This window comes from Diadema setosum, chromosome 15 (assembly GCF_964275005.1).
Source record: "Diadema setosum chromosome 15, eeDiaSeto1, whole genome shotgun sequence".
In the NCBI taxonomy this organism is placed as follows: Eukaryota; Metazoa; Echinodermata; class Echinoidea; order Diadematoida; family Diadematidae; genus Diadema; species Diadema setosum.
This window is the reverse complement of record NC_092699.1, coordinates 33989361-34013422: the sequence shown is the minus strand read 5'-3', so window position 1 is coordinate 34013422 and position 24062 is coordinate 33989361. Positions and strand designations below refer to the sequence as shown.

The 24062-nt window shown below is 40.1% G+C and overlaps 1 protein-coding gene across 1 annotated transcript; it reads left to right on the top strand.

Annotated features, from left to right (window-relative positions):
• Window positions 1-19329, top strand: LOC140238461 (nucleoporin Nup43-like). Its single transcript, XM_072318363.1, has 8 exons — window positions 1-134; window positions 4718-4900; window positions 7037-7114; window positions 8007-8169; window positions 10169-10304; window positions 11147-11298; window positions 12268-12399; window positions 17646-19329. Exons 1-8 carry the CDS (start codon window positions 18-20, stop codon window positions 17885-17887), a joined length of 1203 nt encoding a protein of 400 aa, XP_072174464.1. The 5' UTR covers window positions 1-17; the 3' UTR covers window positions 17888-19329.
• The last annotated feature ends 4733 nt before the right edge of the window (window positions 19330-24062 follow it).

The following is a 24062-nucleotide window of genomic DNA, read 5'->3' as shown; positions in this document are numbered from 1 at the left end:
AACCGGTGTGTGACAGTATGGATGTTATTGTCAAATTCGTTTCCCATAAAATCGGCAAAATAAGGTGGCAGCCATCCCCATGTAAAGGCATACAATTTTCCGATACATTTGTGACGGGAAGCTGGGATGATGAGGTGAATTGATTGTATGTGTTTTGTTGGAGTCATGGTTCTAGTAACAAAATGTTGTTCGTAGTATTATTGTATTGAATAGCAGTGTGTACAAATGGCCAACATTTTGTGTAGACAGAGTACGCTCAACCGCCTCCAAGGTGGTGCGCGTTTCGATATTTCTATTGCTTGGCGCCTTCATTTTCATACCTGGCTAACATTGTTAGACCTAGACTCTTAGATGAAATTTTAAACCTTTGTATTGAGATCCAGATTCTGTCGACGTTTGGATGCCTGGGCCCTGGCCTGGATCATGCTGGACTAAAAAATCCAGGTCACTTTTATTTTTTTACTTATAATTTATCCATCGATGCTAGTAACGTACGTAGTATTGCCGTATGGTAATTTTAGTAACTGTTGGTTAGTGTTAGGTCTGGGCCGGCGCGGCGCCTGTTCATTGATCGATTGGTGGTCATTTGAATCAATCTTTCAATTTCTATGGCAAGGTGTGTGTGTAGAGAGAGAGGATTCAAGACATCTGTTAGTATCCTTCACTGCGCTTCAGGCAGGGTCATATACAGATGGTCACGTCACACGTGCAGAGCTACCAAGTCTCACGCATTCTGCGTGAGACTCAAGCATTTAGGGGCCATCTCACGATCTCACGCATGGCACCCATTTTTCTCACGCATCGGGCGAAGTCTGCAACTTGGGCCTATAATGATGAGCATAGCTCAAAAGATAGTTGCAATTGAAGGTATATTTCCCTTTTGTCTTTCAAAATAAGTAAAAAATAGTCACTTAAGTATATATGCACCTGATCGCACCATTTAACTTAAGAGCTAAAAATTGAAAAAGCTCCCTACCATGGGAGGCCAGGGGGGGGGGGAACCCCCCCCCCACACCCTCGCTCGCGCGCACATTCGCATGCCGAGATGCCGAGTCATGAAAATCTCACTCATAAATTTTTTTTGAACTTGACATCCCTGCGCGTCACTCGGTGATTGATTGCTGACTTGTCTTTATACCATTGCTAACGGTTTAACGTTAATGCTACTTGTTTAATCAGGTTAGTCGTATTAAATTACAAGACCATGAAGACGTCTTACTCTTAGTCTTAGTAATTGTGGAGTTAAATTTATTCTGTTTCGATTGTATTTGTAGTAAATTTGTACTTTTCGTTGTACTTGTAGAACTTATGCCTACACTAACTATTAAAGGGTGTGTACAGTTCTGGTCGAGGTGAAGATTTAGCTTTTAATGTTTTGTGAGATATTCAGAAACCACTCTATGAGATGTCAAAGAGCATGCAGTTCTAAGGGGTATCAAAAGTTTATTCGATGAAAATCGGTTTTGAAATGGCTGAGATATCCAAAAATAAGGTGAAACAAAGAGATACTAATAAAGTTGGGGCATGTCGCCTTTTATTATTAGCACTTTTTTGGATATCTCAGCCATTTGAAAACCAATTTTCATCAAATAAACGTTGAATCCTTCTTAAAATTACATGCTCTTTCATATTTCATAAGAGGCTTTTCATTATCTCACTTAGGAATGTTCAAAACATGAATCCTTACCTCAACCAGTACTGTACAGTCCCTTTAACCCGTTCCTTCCGCAATTCTCTGAGTGCCTTTAATGCCCCCAAACGAGATTCTTTTCGCCCGTCGACAGAGAGGCACACAGGTTGGTAATACAGCTGTTTGAAGGCAGTCAAGCGGTTCATTGTGTCCCCCTTTCTACGGTTAACTACATCATGTGCCCGTGAACAATGGAAATATCGATCGGGTGCGAGGTATGAATGTAGCGTGCGCTGATGAGCTCTCAGAATCTTTGTTCTACGCAAAACCAGGTACCTGAATGAGGTGACTGGGGTCAGCGAACCCACATTTCTAACTGATCTCAGCCTTGATCATTATGTACATGTTCGTACGAGTTTACAGCAGAACAAGCAAAAAACTACATAAATCAGGAAAAGGTATAATACTGTAAAACCCCCTTTTTTAAACAGCAGGAGAACAAATCCTGATAGAATAAACTCTGATCTTTTTATCAAACCCACTTTTCTGAGCATTTTAACACAAAGAAACATGGATTTAGGTCACTGAAGCAGGCACCCTTGTCTTCATTTTGGGAACCTGGTAAACCAGGTTCCCGTATATCAGTTGCTCCCACGGGAACCTGGTAAACCAGGTTCCCGTAAGGAACGGGTAAACTGCTAATAGTTAATGTAAACTCTTTTTATTTGTAGTTTTGTAGACTAAATTTTAGCTGCTGATAATAAAATGTGTTGCCCATGAATTACAGCTGCGATCAGCCCCAACGCATCGCGTTGGGGCTCCTACACTCACAGTATGAATTTGTGACCCACTACAACAAAAGGATCCGAAAATTGGGTTAGGACAATTTTCTGAAAATTGCATGACATTATTCCCTTAGTCTACTCTTCTACTTTAAACTTCATATACTGTATAGCCCAACTCATAAAAGTACTGGGTATCGATGATTTTATTAGCGCATGCTAAGTGGTTGAGGAAATCAGAGTTTGGAGAAAAACGCCTTCAAAGTTTAATATCCTTCCGACGCTCTCATGGTCAAGGGGAGGCGAGACAGTTTTCACCGCTTGACAATAGAAGGTACAACGCGCCTAGCAACCTCCGCGATGTTCATTCACGCTTAGTGCCAGCGGTCTATGCATGACCAATCAGTAATCAGGATGCCACGCACTGACCAATAAGATCACTCCCTCATTGCTAGGGGCGGAGTCTAGCTGCGGCGCTAAGTCCAAATCTTCGAACACGTTTCTGTTACGTTGAAAGTTGGAAAATCATGGCCCAGAAAAACACTGATTTCTTGCCTTTCCTTTGATCATTTAGCTTCGAAATTTCGGCAGATGATAGACAAAACATTAGAGTACAGAATTATGCCAAAAATAGAAATCCGATTGTTTTGACCAATTTTGATGCTGTGTCTTCAAACTTGACTTTCTCGGCTCGGCCGTCAGTGACTTTAGGATCCTTTTGTTGTAGTGGGTCACATTTAACTGTGTGCAAGGAGCGCCCCGGGGTTACCCATAAACATGACTCAATTCAGTGTGTGATCATGGTGATAATCGTACTAGTGGAATGCATGGACATGGATTTGTGTCATATTGTCAAACTACTAACTTGGATAGTAAACTTGTTGAGATGGCCCTGTGGTGTAGGTTACACGTAACCATGGAATGCTCCTTGTACAGGTTGTACATTGTCACTGTTATACTGTGCACGTGGGAACGCTTTGCGTTTGGGCTGGTTGGTCGCACTTACAGATTGTAAACACCAACCTCCACCGAGCTCCAAATGGGCACAAAATTGTTCAGAGGCTGCAGACCAACTACTAGGCCTTTAAATATACGTAGACTTTGACTAGTGTCAGGTGTCTATCCCATGATTCCTATTCTGATTCAAATGCAATGTCAATGTCAATCAATACAGTTGTAATGGTTCCATTTTTTGGCAAGCTGAAAGAAGACCGGTTGAGAATTGCCTATAGATGTGTTTGTCAGCTGGTGTGTGTATGGGCTCTCTATCTAAATGTTGGGAGTACACTGTAGGAACTGCATACATTGTAGTTCTTAGTTAATGACCTCAGTCACTATGCAAAAGATACAGAGCCTGAAAAGGGACATGGGAAAAATAATTTAATCTCATAAAAACGAGATAGATCTTTATGTCATTTTAATGAGATATGTAATTTCAATAAGATAATTACCTCATTAAAATTAGATATCTCATTTTAATGAGGTACATGTATATGTCAATTGTCATTTTAGTGAGATACATTGTATCTCGTTTTAGTGAGATAAAAATATTTTCACATGGTCTTTCCCTGGCTATTAAAGGCAGGGCACACAAAAAATATTTTTATATCAATAAATTGAGATATTTTCTCATTAAAATGGGGTATTACGTGTACATCGTATGTCACTTTAATGAGGTATCTCCTTTTAGTGAGAAATTATCTTGTTCGTCTGGTGCAGCGCTCCGGGATTACCCAGTTCATAGTTTTTACAGGGGGCTTGCCTGATGTGCACCCCCCCCCCCCCCCCCCCCCCGATCCATCCGCCACTATTAGTGTCAGGCCCCATGGTTCTATGAGATTAGGCTACAATGTAACATGAAGTGACCAGGCGACTGCCATCAGCCACGTGAGCAGGAGCCACACTGGCACTTCCGGCGAGTCGACTCATTTATCTTACACAAGTGACGGTCGGCGCTATTATGTATATGGGCTTCTCTTTTCCAATAATACAATTATGTGAATCAATAGTTTCATACATGTGTACATGTATGCATGTTTAGATATTGATATTGTAAAATTGTTCATTGGTTTTCCGTGAAATTGTGTCAAAAACACAAAAATGTGATATCGGAAATAGAATTTGATTTAAGTGAATTGAATTGAATGTAAACAGCAACAGCCTGTTGACTTATGTATGTGGAGAATAATGCGATATAAAGCAGAGGAGTACCAGTGAGTCACCATAGCATTCCTAATTTAGATTTACAATCATGTATGTGAAAGTGTAATGATGATGCACAGAATTACATGTATGTTCTTTGCAGGTTAACAAGCTATCTTTTTGGAAAGTGCCTGAAAACCAGAACAGAGGACCTGCGTGGCAACAAGAGTACGTCCAGCAGACTGCAGGCAGGAACACTGGCACTCTGGATGGGGTCGGGGAAACTGATACTGAGCCCATGTGCTTGTGCCAGCTGAAACATGTTGGTGATGTCACAGACATTCAGGTATGCAGCATATTTTCATTTCATTTCATTTCACACACAAAATTTTACACACTCATAAACACATCTTAACCCTATTCTAACTGGGGGGGGGGGTCAAATTGACCCCCCCTCGACGTTTCGTGCCACGATTCTGCAACGCGCAAAGATTTTGCTGCGTCGTTTCATGACTTTTTTCATTTGAGTCTCCCGCATGTTTTGAGACCAAATTTGCGACGTCCGGGTACACCGTTCTGAAGTTATGCAATGTTTTGCATATGCATGTCAACCTGAAAAACGCTCGAATTCATGATTTCGTGTGCAAATCCAATGCAAACTGTGTTTTTTGTTAATTGATATAAATTAGATTATTTCAATTTTTAACCATTGAAATAAATCAATTCTAATGTAGATAAGCTTGAAATAGTGCCTTCCACAAATTTTGGCAAAAAAACAATAGAAAAAAAAAAAAAAATCGAAAAAAACAATGAAATACATAAGAAATTAACAAAACAATAAAAAACTAAAGAAAATGATTTTGATTGCGCTATTTTTTACTAGAAAATTGTTTGATGTGTCTTGAGGAACTCTGACACAAAAATTTAATAATCCTTCAGTCTTTGTCTTTTTGATGGAGTTATAGGTGAAAATATGATTTCATGCATTAATTTGCATAATTAATTTATTAAAAAAATATAAAATCAAAATTTTTCTATTGTATGACCATGTAATCTTGTAGTTGACATCCAGCTCTATCTTCAGGCAAAATTTTGTGGCGATCGCGCGATCGGCGGCCGAGATCTGAAGGGGGGTCAAATTGACACCCCCCCCCCCCCCCCCCCCCCAGTAAAAACTTGGTCTCAAATAGCCCAGTTAGAATAGGGTTAATTGGATGACTACAGAGTACTTCAAATATTCACATCACCTCTCAAATTGATGGTTATAAGGTAACAAACTTTAGACAGTCTAATGCCAAAGAATTGATTAATGTATTTAATCTCGCACTTAGTAGGCAACTGGAAATGGATGAGACATAACAAATGGAAATTTCCATTTGTTATGTTTTTCACCCTGGTAAATTAAATATTGAAAGCATTGAATGTTGTTGAACTGTGGACAAAATTCAGTAAGACAAATAATATCAATATCCAAAAGAAAATGTAAAGAATATTTAATCATCTTATTTTCACTTTTCTGAGCATAATGAAAGAGCACTTGACTTTAACCTCTTTCAGAAAGAAGGGAAGATATTTTTACCCTTAAAGGGATAGTACAGTATTGGTGGAGATGAGAATTGGGCTTTTAACTTTTTGGGAGATGCCAAGAAAACACTTATGATATAGTGCAGAGCATACCATTTTAAGAGGAATTCAAAGCTTATTTGATGAAAATTGGGTTTGGAATGACTGAAACATCCAAAAAACAAAGTAAAACAAAGCGATCGTAATAAAGTGTGGGTCCCACACTTTATAAGAATTGCTCTTTTTTGGATATGTCAGCTATTTCAAAACCAATTTTCATCAAATAAACGTTGAATTCCTCATAGAATTACATGCTCTTTCATGTTTCATAAGAGGTTTCTCATTGTCTCACCCCAAAATGTTAGAAACCTGAAATTAGGTCTCAACCAAAACTATTGATGTCAGTAACAAGTCAATAGAATGTGTACTTTTCTTGGAAATGTACATTTTGTGGAATTCTTTGTATATTTTCTTTAAATTGTTGTCCATGCATGTACAATACATCTTAAACAGTAGTAGTCTTATCATCCCATTTGATCATGATGATGGCACTGAAATTCAAAAAATCTTAACTTTTGAATTGATTGTCCAATTTTTCTCAACCTTTCACTGACGTGATCTACTGATATTGCTGCTCTCACTCAATCCACATTAACATCTGAGTGTCGGTTTCCTTTGAGCTCCCGAATTTTAACAATAGTTAGAGAAAAGATTACTCTCTCAGGGTACTCTCCCAGTTAAGACAAACTTTTAAACTTTGATTTAGGTAAACTGAATATTTTGATCCATTCTAGGGAATCCTGATCTGTGCCTTTTTGTGGGTTTTTTGCTCGGCAGTCACATGTTTGAAAATTTCTGTTCCATAACTGTTCTGTATTCATTATTTGATTGCTACCAGTATTATTTCTTCTTTTTTCAGTTTGCTAGCCAGGATGTGTTTGTGGCATCATCTTCTACTGGAACAGTCCAAGCTTACAGATGCAGCAAATCTAAACAAGTAAGTTAAAAAAAAAGGAAAAAAAAAGATAGTGCAGTGTCATGTGAATGCTCTGGATTGAACTTAAAAAGTATGCAGGCAAAGTTACCAGATGTCAACCTGTATCCATGATTATAATGACATATGCTGTATCATTTGACATCAGAATGATCCTTCTTTGAGGTTTGGATGTCTGCTCCATTATCATCACATGTAGAACATGGTGTTAATGATTTGCAATTAAGTTAGATGAAGTTATTATCTCTGCTTGTATGTGATTCCAGTGTGCCTGGGCCTCTCAATGCTCTCAGGCTGTGTTGTTTCCCAGTTTTGACCAAAAATGTTGACATTCCTTCTTAAGAATGTTCTTTTATCAAGTTGATACTTCTACAGTCTAAATGATCCAGTGTGGAAATACTCATTTTCACCTGTTGAGGACGGACTGATTTTGCTACAACACGCATTTCTCTTTGACACCAGCCTGAGTATTCTCCGGACTCACCTTCTACGAGTTGCGATGTAACATCTTCGGGTGTGAAGGGGGTTTGTTTGATAAAAAAAACAACAACAACCAAAAACAGCCCTTACATGTGTTTCTTTGCCATCATGCTATCTCTCCCACCCCCCCTTTTTTTTTTTTTGCAGGGGGTATTGTAAAAGCTGTTAAATACAGATATTTTTGTGAATGAAGAGGTCGCACATTTTTGCGAGATGTTGTTTTCACATTTTGACACCAAGACTATCATATAGTGCTCTTACGCCTGTCTGTTCACTCTGCCAGTGCATCAGGTTGCGATATTTGTATTTGTTGTCAAATTCGTGACCCAAAAGTAATTCATGGAAATTACCCTGTTGCAAGAACAATGGCTTTTACAGTATGTGTTTTATTTTGTTTTGTTTGTGTTTTTTGAAGGAGCTGGTTGAATTCCAAAGATGGGAAGGCATCCATCATCACCAGACAGAGGGTTGCTCTTGTACCTGTGTGTCTGTCAACGGCACAGATGTGGCAACGTGTGGGGAAGACGGCAGGATAATTGTCTTGCGATTGGACCAACGTCAACCAATCAGAACTCTTGGTAGGTCTATGCTATAGATGGCAGCTGGAATGGGTCAAAATATTTCTTATTCATGTATTTACTTCTTTTGTTGAGTGTAGGAAATTGTGAAATATTTGTGGTAGGGGATAGTTTAAAAATTAACTTTCTCAGATTTTGTTGATTGCATTTTCTCTCAGTTGGAAGGGACTGCTAGGCTAAGGTAGAGTTATGCTTGTTTTGCTTTAAAAATGCATACCAATGAGATATGTATAGTGTGGCTAAGATTTCTGTCACAAGAAATCCCAGAAATGACTAATGACATTTACATAATTCATTAGGTATATCCATACACAACTTCGGTCTGTCTGCCCTTTTTAACAATAAGCATACTTTCAATGCTTTTAATAATCAGGTCCACTATGAATGATAAAGCATCGGCTGCATAGTACGTAGGTATAGACTGACATTGTGGTTGTCACTGACCCCGTTTACAGTGCGAGGCTCGGCCGCGGCCGAGCCGCGGCCGAGCCGCGGCCGAGCCCAGCTCCGCTTCAGTGTAAACGCGCAAAAGGCCAAATGCGAGGCCAAAATTGGCCTCGCATTTGGCCTCGCTCTGGAGGTGGTCTCGGCCGCGGCCGAGCCCGGCCTCTTCTTGGTGTAAACGCAAACTGGGCCAAATGCGCGGCCAATTGCGCGGCCAATTTTAGTCTGGCTTCCAAACCCTCTGCCTGTATCTTTCGCTATTCAGGATATTAACCCCCTCAACGTCGAAAACTAGTATAGTTTAAGGTGGTTTTGTCCTGCAAAGGATTTTTTTCCTTCGGCAAAGGCCTTTGCCCGAACGGCGACTTCGTCGCCACGGAATTCATTTGGCAAAGGGTCTGAAAACCAGACAATACCAAATTGCGTTTGTTTACAAGCAGAGCGCCACTACGACAAAATGTTGAAAGGTTTGAATCAAAAGCGCGGCCGAGCCCAGCAGTGTAAACGGACAAAATTGCGAGGCTCGGCCGCGGCCAAGCCGCGGCCGAGCCCGGCCCCGCACTGTAAACGGGGTCACTGAGTACATTAGGGGTCAGCACCATACTGCTGTACCAAGGAGGTTAAAGAGGTTGAGTTCCAACTGGCTGTAATTATTCAAACAGTTGTCACTTTTCTATTGATGTACAAAAGAATTCCACAGGTGCATCTGTGCTTTTGGTGGCGGGGTTTGATGCTGCCGTCTTGCTGAGCAATCTGAAGATTCATTTTGAACGTTAACTTAATGTTGGCTATATTTTGCTTGTTTATCTATCAAATGAAATGAAATCTCACTTAATGATAAAGCTCATTAAACAAAGGTCAATCCCTTCAAGAAATATGTGCAAAAGTGTAAATCAGACCTCTATCATGTGAAAGCGTTTAAAACTGTACCCTCCCGGAAAGCCGGTTTTATCACTTTTCCACTTAGTTCCTCCAAATAAAACTGATAGGGAATAATCTTCGAGTATAATTCTATATTAATAGAATAATATCAGATTAGTGGCCGGGCACAGCCAGTCGAGTAATTTTCATTTTCATTTCATCATTTTTTGCGCAATTTCTATTCGCGCATCCCCGTGTCTTTACCATTATATACCACCTATCTTTTATAAGTAGGGATGGCGAAAAGTAATTACCATCACAAAGACATATTTTCATTAGAAAATGGCTGATGATTATGCAATGAGACATGAGTCAATTGTCTTCCTATCTGCGCTGCAGATCCAGTTTGCCATATGCTTCAAATACTTTCGAGTGGCGGCATCGAACGTGACTTCAAAGGAAATACGACACCTGTAACTCCATTCTCTTGAACCTCCTTGGCTGTACTATACATTGAGTGATTTATTGTGACAAACCATCAATGTTGCTGGCAAAAGATTGGGAAGTGATCCTGCTCTTTTTTTGCAGTTCCTGACGGTAGCATACAAGTAAACATAGCTGTGTGAATTCTACCAGCAATACTGGTGTGCCAGTCACTTTTTACCCTCTCCTTATCCTTTGAATCTGTACATAGATGAGGCTGACAGCTGCAGTATCAATGCTTTGGCGCACCTTAAACAGCATGAGGTCATCACGGTCAACTCTGCTGGTCAGCTCAAGATATGGGACCTGCGGCAGCCTGGCTCTCAACCGACGAGGTTCTTCATCATGTGAGTGTGGCTTCGTGTCTGCCTTTGAACAGAAGTTTGGTTTGCAGTGGACCAGTTTACTCATTATGATCAAATGATATGCAGAATTTGTGGAAAAAAAAACCAATGAAACAAAACAAGACAAACCAACAGCAAGAAGATGTTTCTGCTACCAAATAACTTGTCCAAGCTTGCTGGACATTCAGGTTTGGATATAATTGATACAAATAATGCACAATTAATTGCACATATTGGAGAGTTCTTTAGGAACTAGTGACATGCACAGTGTATCTTGCAACAACAAGAACAAAAAAAGAATCAGAAATTTTGTCGCTAGTATGCTAGCCCCTTGATGTCCATTATAAGACTCAGCAAAGTTTAAAATTGTGTCCATTAAACTCTTTTATTGTAGACCAGTGCACATTGTAAGACTTCATTTGTAATTTCACATAACAACAGATACCCACCAATCACTGGGATAGTGAATGACTTCACCAGAGAAATTGTAGTTGATCACATGGTACGTTAGGGCCTTGAGAGATGTGAGAGATTTGATTGTATGGGAACAGGCTATTGCTGCATCTATTGTTGCCCTCCCCTCCTCCCCCCCCCCCCCCCCCAGTCATCATAGGATGATGAGAATCAACAAGATGTCAGTGAGGCACACAGTCATCTTGCCGAAGATGAAGGAAGCTTTAGGCATTTTTATTTATTTTTTTATTTTTTTATTTTTTTTTTGTTCAGGGTGATCTTAAATGACTGTTGAGGTAAATGTTCAAACAGATAAGAACTATAAATTTCTCATGAAAATGTGCTCACATGACCATGGTCAACGTTGGAAAACAACTGCACTTTTTTTGCAGATCTGGCGAGAAGGTACCCCTTCACTGCGTAGACCGGCACCCGACCCAACCTCACCTGGTGGCGACGGGGGGACAAAATGGCATCCTCAATATCTGGGACATGAGAAAGGAACAGCTACCAGTCACCCTCTTTGATGTGCACCAGAGTCATGGTAAGAGTGGAGATAATCTCTGTAATATTTAAACATGGTTCCTCTTGGGTATGACAATTCTCCATAGAGTTATTTATATACAGTAGGACCTCGATTGTCCGGCCATATCTGGACCGGCGGACGTCCAGATAATCGATGTAGCTGGATAAGAGAGATATGCTCAAATACAGCACTTTCTAGCATATCATGCTAGAGGTATGTCTATGTTAGTACCAATTCACTAATATTGTGATTATCGGCATAGCATTGTCATGTTTCATACTTGAGAAATTAATACAGAAATGAAACGAAATACAAGTAAAATATCCCTTCATGTATTGTTTCATTGGTTGATATTGATCGACAAGGAAATCAATATTGTGACTTGTCAAATACTGCCGCTGCATTGTACTGTTACCACTCCTGTGCACTCAGTGCCAATGACAAGTGTGGCACCAGTCTCTGACATTGTCTCACGAACTGACTTAAAAGCTACAGTCCACTGCGATGATTGGAATATGTCCCTTTGTGTATTTGCACAATAATGGTTGATCATGTGTTTGTTTTGATTGAGATTTGGCACTGATAATACACGAAAACATTAACAAAAAACGTCAACTAGTTGACATCTGGGTAACAGAGAATCCGGATAATCGATGGCCGGATAATCAAGGTCCTATTTGATGAATCCTTGATTCTGATTTGGTTAAATTGGGGTCATCAATTTGATAATCGCCCTCAGCCTAACCAAACTGCCCCAGAGTGCCAAACTGCTCAATAACACCTGCCCTCTTTGGGGTATGTAAATAAACGTGTGTTCATGCACTGTAAATGTATATGTTGTATCATGTTTTATGACTGTACTTCGTACAAATTGTTAACAATATGAATTGTCAGTTGTATAATATGTTTTATGCATTACTTTTTGTTGGATGGAAATGAAAAAAAACCTCTTGTAACACATTATATTTTTTTGTTCACCTCGTTCAGTATGGGAAGTCAAATTCCATCCTACCAACCCAAACAACCTCTTCACCTGTTCCGACGATGGAACAGTCCTTCACTGGGACGCCACGAAGGGTCAGAGTAGTGCAGCATTTCGCAACATCAACACTCCCACAGGTAAGATGATACGTGACTCAAACGCAGAGGAAATCTCGCTACCTCCGTAGAGTTGATAGTTTGAGATATTTCCAAACTGTAGAGCTACAGTATAATGAATTAACCCACTCGATACAACATTCTGAGATTGTCAGAGGTTATCTACGGGGACTATCAGGCTGTGGACAACAGACGGCACAGTTTGGCATTCAGTCGCCACGTAAAATGCAAGCTACATGTGACAGGAATAGGATTACGAGAAACGTTTGGGCAGGTTTGTGCGATTGAGCAGAATATGCAAACTTTGCATGTCAGAGGTAATCTATTGTATCACCATGGCCTTCCTGTCAGACTCGGGCACATTGCTACATCAGAGTTGGCATGCCACATTTACAACTAGGGCGAGTTTAGAGGGATAAACTGAATGCTGATAAAAAGCTGTGCAAGTTTAAAGGGATGGATAGTATTGGTGGAGATGAGGATTGGGCTTTTAACTTTTTGTGAGATATCAAGAAAACACTTGTGAAATAGGATAGAGCACACCATTCTAAGAGGAATTCAAAGTTTATTCGATGAAAATAGGTTTTGGAATGTTTGAGATATCCAAAAACAAAGTAAAACAAAGCGATTGTAATAAAAGGTGGGTCACAACTTTTATTAGGATTGCTCTGTTTTGGGTACCTCGGCCATTTCAAAACCGATTTTCATCAAGTAAACATTTCTTTCCTCTTTGGATTACATGCTCTTTCATATTCCATGAGAGGTTTCTCATCTCACAAAAATGTTAGTGAAGTTAAGTAGCAACCAAAACTATACAATTCCTTTAAGCTGAGTGCATTAAGCTAAGTGCCTTGGCATATAAAGGGTGCAAAGAAAAACACTAATCAAGTGCATCAAAATACAGAGATTGTAGCAATTGTGACCATGCATCACAAAACCCATGAAAATTCATAAAAGGTAGGCCTATAAATGTTTTTGATCAACAATGATGAATTCTGACTCGTATCTTTATTTTGTTAGGAACATCCAATTATGATGAATAGTACATCCCACTGCAAACTCTCTTCAGTCAAAATCTGATCTGAAATAGATCTAACTTGGAGATCCTTTTACTTTCCTTTGCAGTGCAAGGAACATGCAAGTTGAGGTATAATGGATCTGTCTAATTCAGTTCAAATGCCTGGGCATTGTTAACTATTTGTGTCATCAATAGAGTCATATTAGAGCATGAAAAGGCAATTCGTGGATGGAATAGCTCGCTGGATGGTCTTTGTTATCTATATCTACTCCTTTATGCCGGGTCATGCCCAGCAGCCTACTATGAATACAAATTAGCCTAAAACGTGCTCTGCTGATGACATACTGCCCTCGTTGGCCGATAACTAATTGTCTTATGCATCACTGTCGTCTAGTAAATGGGCAACGAGGGCATGCCTTGAATATGTCTACCATGGCAGGGCATCGTAAATAGCCGGATATTTACAAAACAAAAAGAGAAGTTCACCTGTGCAATTCTTTTGTATTTCATGTCCTTTAAGTGCTCGACACTTACACTTGCCAGAAGATAAAAGAAGGTATTCTGTAAGATGAATGATGCTAATAGGGCAACACGAATGAAATGTTTTGAAAGTAAAAACTTATTTCTTTTTCCCACTTTCTCAAATTTTTTCATAAGTGTTGCAAGTACTGCTGATTGTCAATGGCTTCTTTTTTTTTTAGTTCACCTGAGCCAAAGGCTCAAGTGAGCTTTTGCGATCGCCCTTCGTCTGGCGTCCGTCGTGCGTCGTACGTCGTGCGTAAACTTTTTACATTTTCATCTTCCTCTTGAAAACCCCAAGACCGATTTTCATCAAACTTGGCAGGTAGCATCCCTAGGGGGTTAGGAACTCAATTTGTTAAAATGGGCACCATGCCCCACCCAGGGGGCCCCCAGGGGGGCCCAAACCCCCCAAAATTAAGGAATCTGTAAAAATCTTCTTCTCTAGAACCAGAAGTGATAGAGCTAAGTTAATACTATGAGTTAGTACATTGATGACTGTAGTTTCAAGTTTGTTCATGGCAAAATCAGGGGTGCCCCCCTTGGGACCCAGGGGAGGAGGGTGGGGAGGGGTTCTAATGGGGCCTAAATTGTACATTTTCATCTTCTTCTTAAGAACCCCATGACCCATTTTCACCAAACTTGGCAGGTAGCATCCCTAGGGGGTTAGGAACTCAATTTGTTAAAATGGGCACCATGCCCCACCCAGGGGGCCCCCAGAGGGCCCCAACCCCCCCCCCCCCCCCAAATTAAGGAATCTGTAAAAATCTTCTTCTCTAGAACCAGAAGTGATAGAGCTAAGTTAATGCTATGAGTTAGTACATTAATGACTGTAGTTTCAAGTTTGTTCATGGCAGAATCAGGGGTGCCCCCTTGGCACCCACGGGAGGGGGGTGAGGAGGGGTCATAATGGGGCCTAAATTGTACATTTTTATCTTCTTCTGGAGAACCCCATGACCCATTTTCACCAAACTTGGCAGGTAGCATCCCTAGGGGGTTAGGAACTCAATTTGTTAAAATGGGCACCATGCCCCACCCAGGGGGCCCCCAGAGGGCCCCAACCCCCCCCCCCCCCCCAAATTAAGGAATCTGTAAAAATCTTCTTCTCTAGAACCAGAAGTGATAGAGCTAAGTTAATGCTATGAGTTAGTACATTAATGACTGTAGTTTCAAGTTTGTTCATGGCAGAATCAGGGGTGCCCCCTTGGCACCCACGGGAGGGTGGTGAGGAGGGGTCCTAATGGGGCCTAAATTGTACATTTTTATCTTCTTCTGGAGAACCCCATGACCCATTTTCACCAAACTTGGCAGGTAGCATCCCTAAGGGGTTAGGATCTCAATTTGTTAAAATGGGCACCATGCGCCACCCAGGGGGCCCCCAGGGGGGCCCACACCCCCAAAATGAAGGAATCTTTAAAAATCTTCTCTAGAATCAGAAGTTATAGAGGTAAGATAATACTATGAGTGAGTACATTAATGACTGTAGTTTCAAGTTTGTTCATAGGAGATCCAGGGGTGCCCCTCTTGGGAGCAGGGGTGGGGGGGGGGGGGTGGTTGGGAAGGTCCAAATGGGGGCCTGAAATGTATATTTTCATCTTCTTCCTGAAAACCTCACGATGGATTTTCGTCAAACTTGGCAAGTAGCATCCCTAGGGGGTCAGGATCTCAATTTATCAAAATGAGCACCATGCCCCACCCAGAGAGCCCCAGGGGTCCCCACTCCCCCCAAATTAAGGAATCTTAAAAAATGTGGGCCCTTATTGTACATTTTCATCTTCTACTTGAGAATGCCTGGTCAAATTTTGGTAGAGCTGTGAATAATTTAGATTAGTGACTGCGTGAAAGGTGAACTTGCGATACTCAGATGAGCGCTAGACCCGCGGGTCTCTTGGTTTTTATTAGCTCACCTGAGCCAAAGGCTCAAGTGAGCTATTGCGATCGCCCTTCGTCCGGCGTCCGGCGTGCGTCGTGCGTCGTCCGGCGTCCGTCGTCCGTCGTCCGTCGTGCGTAAACTTTTTACATTTTCATCTTCTTCTTGAAAACCCCAAGACTGATTTCCATCAAACTTGGCAGGTAGCATCCCTAGGGGGTTAGGAACTCAATTTGTTAAAATGGGCACCATGCCCCACCCAGGGGGCCCCCAGGGGGGCCCAAACCCCCCAAAATTAAGGAATCTGTAAAAATCTTCTTCTCTAGAACCAGAAGTGATAGAGCTAAGTTAATACTATGAGTTAGTGCATTGATGACTGTAGTTTCAAGTTTGTTCATGGCAGAATCAGGGCTGCCCCCCTTGGGACCCAGGGGAGGGGGGTGGGGAGGGGTCCTAATGGGGCCTAAGTTGTACATTTTCATCTTCTTCTTGAGAACCCCATGACCCATTTTCACCAAACTTGGCAGGTAGCATCCCTAGGGGGTTAGGATCTTAATTTGTTAAAATGGGCACCATGCCCCACCCAGGAGGCCCCCAGCGGGCCCCAAACCCCCCAAAATGAAGAAATCTTTAAAAATCTTCTCTAGAATCAGAAGTTATAGAACTAAGATAATACTATGAGTGAGTACATTAATGACTGTAGTTTCAAGTTTGTTCATAGCAGATCCAGGGGTGCCCCTCTTGGGGGCGGGGGGGGGGGGGGGGGTCCAAATGGGGGCCTGAATTGTACATTTTCATCTTCTTCCTGAAAACCTCATGATGGATTTTTGTCAAACTTGGCAGGTACCATCCCTAGGGGGTCAGGATCTCAATTTATCAAAATGGGCACCATGCCCCACCCAGGGGGCCCCAAGGGCCCCCAATCTCCCCAAATTAAGGAATCTTAAAAAATTTGGGCCCTTTTTTTTATTGTACATTTTCATCTTCTACTTGAGAATGCCTGGTCAAATTTTAGTAGAGCTGTGAATAATTTAGATTAGTGACTGCGTGAAAGGTGAACTTGCGATACTCAGGTGAGCGCTAGACCCGCGGGTCTCTTGTTGCATATCTGCTCTGTTTTTTTTTTTTTTTGAAAGATAGCATTCTTTAACATGGATGTAATTTGAAAATCTGCATATTGAACATAGCATAATTATTTCTTTACCCAGTGCTCATTGCTTATGGTGTCATTATGATTAAAGGACAAGTCCACCTTGATGTGGATTGAGTGAATGCAGCATTATTTGTAGGACACATCAGTTAAAGTTTGGGAAAAATCGGACAATCCGTTCAAAAGTTATGATTTTTTAAAGTATCTGCACAGTCACTGCTGGATGTCAAGACTACTAGAGTGTGTGATGTCACATGCATACAATGATATAAGGAAAATATAAAGAGAATTTCACAAAATTGTACTTTTTGAAAAAAGTGCATATTTTCTCGACTCGTCACTGACGAATGTTAAGGGTAATCCTTGCCTTTGGAAAGAGGGAAGTCAAGTATTCTTTTATCATGCAAGAAAAGTGAAAATATGTTGAATTTTCCTTATACTTTCTTTATATCGTTTTACACATGTGACATCACAAGCTGTAGTAGTCTTCTCATCCAGCAGTGACTAAGCAGAAACTTCAAAAATTCATAACTTTTAAACGGATTGTCCGATTTTCCTCAAACTCTTGCTGTTGTGTTCTATTAATATTGCTGCATTCACTCAATCCACATGTCTATGAAGGTGAACTTGTCCTTAAAGATGATGATGATGATCATATCAGTGCTGATGATAATGATGATATGATATGCGAAACATTATCATTATTTTAGGGCCTGGTGCTTCAAGCAATCTTCTGCGGCGCATGCCAACCAAAAGTGCGCCCTCTGTGGATGGAGAGACATCGAGCCCATGGTTGAACAGTGACTCGGCCAGCGGTCAGCTCGAGATCAACCACGTCCTGCCTTCCAATGTCAATCCGGTCAATTCTCTGGACGTCGAAGGCCCCCAGCTGGTGTGTGGCACGGATGGAGAAGCGCTGTACTACATACCAAACATGAACATCTATTTGTGAAGGATTTGGTCTCAGGTACAGAACTGTGGTAGATTTGCTAACCTTGCATTGACCATGACCATCCGTTACCGAGAGTTTGATGTCGCAACTTGTCTGTGTACCAAGCAGTCAATAATTGTTTGACTGTCACTACGGCAGAGACTTCTGAAAAGGTCATTGCACTATCGCACTTTTCCAGCATGAAGGGTTACGGTTAGTGTTCCATGTTTGCTCTATGTTCAACAGGTCTTGAAGGAAGAGGATAAAGTCAAGACTTGCAGGATGGGATGTGAACTGAGAAAGTTATGGAATCTTACAGTCTTACCAAATTTTGATATCCTTACAACCACAGTCATATAATACACATTGGCTGACAGTTGAAACACTTCATTGTAACTTGCTTCTAGAAAATTGAGATGTTTGGGATTGCAAAACACTTTAAGACTTTAAAATCTAGACTGAAAGTAGTTTAAGTATCAAAGTTTTTGTTTCTCCTGTGCCGTGCTGTACCATGCCAAAAGGTGGACCACTTCCGAATGTGCTCCTAAAGCATACCATACCATACTGTGCCAGAGAGTTCTCGAGTGCAAAATGGTCCAAAAGTACCAGAAGTTGGAGAAGATTGTGTGTAGTTAACACTACATCATTTTACGAAGAGTCGATTCTCTTTAAGAGGGACACCGGTATGTTATGCTAGTATGTGAGATGAATGACCCCGTTGCTACAGAAACGAAAATGTGTGACCCCTCAGATTTGATTTCCCAAATTGACACAGGAAGTATGCTATCTCCAAAGAGAGCGCTTGAATGCTCTCAATCTGGCATGGCATGGCATGCGGTATGGTTTGCTTCCTTTATGAGCACTCGAGCATGACCCCAGGACGCTTCCCGAAACCTCAAACTCTTAATGTCCTGGCGAAAGAATGCAAAAATCTTCCTTAACTGGGATTCATATCTGTCCGTTAAGAGATTCATTCCAAACACAGGTATCTCCCTACTTATGGATTTTAGAATGTTGGCAGCCCCGGCTTGCCACCCTTTGTTTTGCAATCACTGTACTCACCATCACACAGCAGCTGATGGAGAAACTCTAGAGCAAAGAATCAAACATGATACACAAATTTTTGTTGTACATGTAGTTGATATCCCAAAGGGAAAAACTGTCAGCTGTTGCACTTAGGAAGCTGCAAACAGATCAATTGACATTACTGTGCCTCCATACAATCATCACACAACTAAACGTTCTGCAAGTCAGCACTGGATAGGTCAACAGATTGTGTAGTTTTGATGCAATGAAAACAGTCCTGAATTTGTCTTTTACTTTGCTTTCTTATTTTGCTGGCTTCTATTTATGAGTTGACAGATCTTCTCCAGTAGTATGCCTGTTGACGTACACATAATGTTTTGTACTAATTTGTAATTCATCTGTCGTGGAGGTAAATAAACATGAAATTTAAAAAAAAAGCATGTGTGTTGGCTGAGCATGTCACTATAATTTGATTTCCATGGCTGCTGTCCAGTGAAGTGCAAAACTGGTGCAATATGTGCATGTGTGTTTAAAGAACAAACAGATTGATTTTTAAGGTCATACATTTAGAGAAAACCATGATTTAAAAGTGAATTTGCACTCCAAGTTGCATTACAGTAGTTAATAGACTGAAAGGAATTTTTAGAATTGGCCCTGATATTTGTCGATCAAATACAGGGGCAGATTAAAGGGATGGTATAATTTTTGTTGAGATGGATTTTGCAGGTTCTAATTTTTTTTTCTTGAGATGATTAGAAACCATTTACAGGAAATATTAAAAAGCATCCAGTGCTAAGAGGAAATACAGTTTTTTTTTTTGGATAAATATCAATTTTAAAATGGCTGAGATATCCAAACACAAGTTTCTTAATAAAAGGTGGGACCCACCTTTTATTTGGACTACTTTGTTTTTACTTTGTTTTTGGTTTTGGATATCTCAGTCACGATTTCCATCAAATACAGTTTTATCTCCTCTTAGAATTGTATACTCTGTAATATTTCATGTAAATGGTTTCTAATTATCTCACAAAAAGTTAAAGGAGACCTCTGGATGATTTTCAGTTTTTTACATTTGAACAACCAAAAATTAGTTATACTGAGGACGAGAGTTTCAGAATTTATGATAACTGGGATGAAGAATAAGAATATTTTTGAAATTTATAACAAATTGCAATGAACAAGGGTGATGACATGGCAGGGTCACCATAAGAATGCATGAGTTGGGTCTCAAGAAAGCACAATAAAAGAAGATGGCATGCATAGATTATACACAGGTGAACTCGCAAGCAAGCGGTATTGTACAATGTAACTGAATTACACTGCTACATTTCTGAAATGTGTGAGCCTACCATGTCATCATCCTTGTTCACCAGTGTAATTTGTTGACGGTTTTCGAAGTATTGTTTCTCTGCTCAAGAACCGCAATAAATTCCACAAATCTATACGTGGAGCTGTTGATTTATGTACTACATGATGTGAAATTATGAAAATCGTCTCGAATGCCGAGGCCCCCCCTCGACGTTTCGCGCGGTGTATCGCTAACGCGAAAAGCTATCGCCGCGACGTTTCATGACTTTTTTTCTGTCGAGTCTCCCGCATCTTTTGACACCAAATTTGCGATGCCCGGGTGCGCGGTTCCGAAGTTTCGCATAAATATGTATGTGCATGTCAGACCAAAAATTGCTCAAAAACGTGAATTCGTGCACAATTTCAATGGAAACTGTGCTTACAGTCAAATTTCATAAAAGCATGATTATTTTGGGGTTTTATTGATTAAAATCAATTAATGACATATTTTCTTGTTCGGAACAATGTCGTGGACAAGTTTCATCGAAAAAACAATGAAAAACATAAAGTCGAAAAAACAAGGAAATAGATAAGAAATTCAAAAAACAATAAAATACTTCAGAAATTTTTTCGAATGGCTCAATTTTTTTCTCTTATATTTGCATAGGACACTAAAAAGAATATTTACACAAAAAAAAATGTGCCCATTTTGAGCTTTATTTAGTGATTTATACCAAATTGTCTGATTTCATTGCATCATTATGCATAAATTAGCATAATTTAGCATAACTGATAATTTTTTAAAATCTAACTTCATAGTACTTTAGATTACATCATAGGCAATGTGTGTGCCAATTTTCGTTGCGATCGCGCGGTCGACGGCCGAGATCTGGAGGGGGGGGGGGCCTGGGAGGCCCCCGCCCCGGCTCTATGATCTACCTAAATAGCCCGGCCTAGTTAGGGTTAATATAAAAATAGTCTCAGAGCTACTTTCTGCCCTGGTTGAGAACTACTTAATCATGTTAGACAACACCTACAATCAACTAATGTACTAAAGGGACTCCAGATAACTCTGCAAAAGCCATTACAAAATGCACATTTGACTCTAATGTGGCAGATGGAACATTTATTCACTGGCTTGCTGCCTTGTTGGCCTAGAAAAAGTGTTAAATCACATACAAGTTGTGCAATTGCATACATTGTAATGGACTGACATCTTGTTCATCCTAGTAACAATGCACTTTCATTACACAATTTAACTTGGCTTTAGCACTTTCTAGTGCATCCCAAATCTATACCAGGAAGACCATTCTGTGCAACCATCTTACCTTTCGGGAGGGCGAAGGGTTGTGTTGGTGAGAATAATACAACTGTATAATACAAATAGTTTGTCGTCAGCTGAGAACCGGAAGGATGTTATCACAATATTTTGGAGGTATTGAATTATTGGTGTCACATTTTAGAGCTCGGTCTCCTCAGAGCGATCAATCTGAAGAAACCTACAGATCCAGTAGGTGAAAGTCTCATCAATCGGGTAATTTGCAACTGATTGTGGCAAATTGAACTTATATCCAGTCAACATTTTAGTGTCAATTTAAAATTCTTTTCATTTTCAGTAAAGTGTTAAAAGTTTCAAAACCACAAGGGCACTATTTTATCTAGTATTTAGAGCAATGCTTACATATCTACTCACTTTTGATTAAATAAACTTTATTTCATGAAAATTGATTGTTTAGTGTTTAGTTGTTTTATTTACTCTCAAATCTTAAAACCTTTCTGGCTCTCAGCCAATGGTATTTTTTGATAGGATAAGTTAATTGAGGTGGCCACTTCGCTGTTAAAAGGATGTGAAGTCGTGTGCATTGGCTCATGGGGGGGGGGGGAGTTTGTTGCATCCATCCTCATCAAAACGTGGAGGAGCACATCTCCATCAAGGGGGGGGGGAGGGGAGGGGCAGAGGTCTGGTACAAACACTTGTGATCAATGTCCATTTGACATAAAACATTAACAAAAAACCAATGAGGTGGTAAGAGAGCATTTTAAATTGGGATAGGACCATAATATCCTATTATGTAACTGGCTAAGTGCATTAAATAAGTGAGTGTGTGTGTGAGTGAGTTCTGCTGTAAGCGACCAATTAACTAATGTAATCAAATTCATGGATTTCCCCATCACGAGCTGTGCAGTTCACGCCGTACTGAGAAATAGATGCCTGTAATAAATTGTAGCACGAATTCATCATTGCCAACTTGAGCAGGCTCATGGCAAGCTCGCCATCAGATGTCTAAAAACATCCTTTTATCTCTTTTCTCATTTTACTTTTTGTCTTTTTTTAAGTGTTAAAAGGTAGGGAATCCATTTGCATGCCTTAAAGGTAGGGAATCCCATTTGCATGCCTTAAATGAAGAGTTGTGTAAACACAGTGGTATGTTGAAGAGAGTATCATTTTAGAAACTCCCATTAAGTATTGAAAGTGGAAGGTAACATTTAGTACATTTTTATTGACCGTTAGATTTTGAATTGAATTTTTTTTCAGGGCTCACCGTAAATTCCAGTACATTACTAGGCTACCTTTGCAGACCCATGCACTGCATATGTGTCCATCATGTATATTTTGTGAATAAAGTTCATCAAATCTTACAAACATTTCTATATACATTCTTGCCACACACTCTATATCGTCGCTGGGGCGACAAGACCTCGTATCTACAAAATGTCAAATGTTCAGGAGAGCCAAAAAACATGGCAGCCAAAGCACTGTGGCGAATGGGATAGCTTTTCCTTTGACATGCTGTGGTGGCTTTATTTTTGGAGTAAAACAGTTGGGATTTGGACAGGACATCACTTAACCCATTATTTGACCATTAATCAAAAAAAGTCATTTTCACCAAAATTGCAGATACAAGGTCTTGTCACCCCAGCGACGATATGTTATTACATCAGCTCTTATACTTTTAGATTTGTGTTTATAGATAAAAAATACAGAAGACTGCAACAAAAAGGCGTAAGTGTGGCTGACACACAGAACTACTGAGTAGATGAGTTTTGTGCATTATTCAAATTGTAGATAACTGTTGACTTCCAAATTTCTAAGCAGTGGCCTAAACAAGTCCCCTGAGGTTCATATTAATGTTTTGCTGCATTTTGGGAGTTCTGTATGGTATCCCCTACCTTTAAATGAAGAGTTGTATAAACACAGTGGTATGTTGAAGAAAGTATCATTTTAGAAACTCCCATACAGTATTGAAAGTGGAAGGTAACATTTAGTACATTTTTATTGACCATTAGACTTTGAATTGAATTCTTTTCAGGGCTCACTGTAAATTCCAGTACATTACTAGGCTACCTTTGCAGACCCATGCACTGCATGTGTGTCCATCATGTATATTTTGTGAATAAAGTTCATCAAATCTTACAAACATTTCTATATACATTCTTGCCACACACTCTATATATTATTACATCAGCTCTTATACTTTTAGATTTGTGTTTATAGATAAAAAAATACAGAAGACTGCAACAAAAAGGCTTAACCCTATACTAACTGGGGGGTCAAATTGACCCCTCCCCTCGACGTTTCGCGCCACGATTTCGCAACGCGCAAGGATTTTGTCACGTTGTTTCAGGACTTTTTTCATTGAAGTCTCCCGCATATTTTGAGATCAAATTTGCGACGTCCGGGTACACCGTTCTGAAGTTACGTAATGTTTTGTATATGCATATCAACCCCAAAACAGCTCAAATTCATGATATCGTGTGCAAATCCAATGCAAATTGTGTTTTTTGGTTAAATTGATATGAATAAGATTATTTCAACTTTTAACCATTGAAATTAATCAATTCTAGTGTAGATAAGCCTGAAAAAGTGCCTGCAACAAATTTT

Coding starts and splice junctions, on each gene's coding strand:
- LOC140238461 (XM_072318363.1), top strand. CDS start 18: ATGGATGTTATTGTCAAATTCGTTTCCCATAAAATCGGCAAAATAAGG. Junction 7,115..8,006: donor GATGCAGCAAATCTAAACAA/GTAAGTTAAAAA, acceptor TGTTTTTTGAAG/GAGCTGGTTGAATTCCAAAG. Junction 12,400..17,645: donor CAACATCAACACTCCCACAG/GTAAGATGATAC, acceptor TCATTATTTTAG/GGCCTGGTGCTTCAAGCAAT.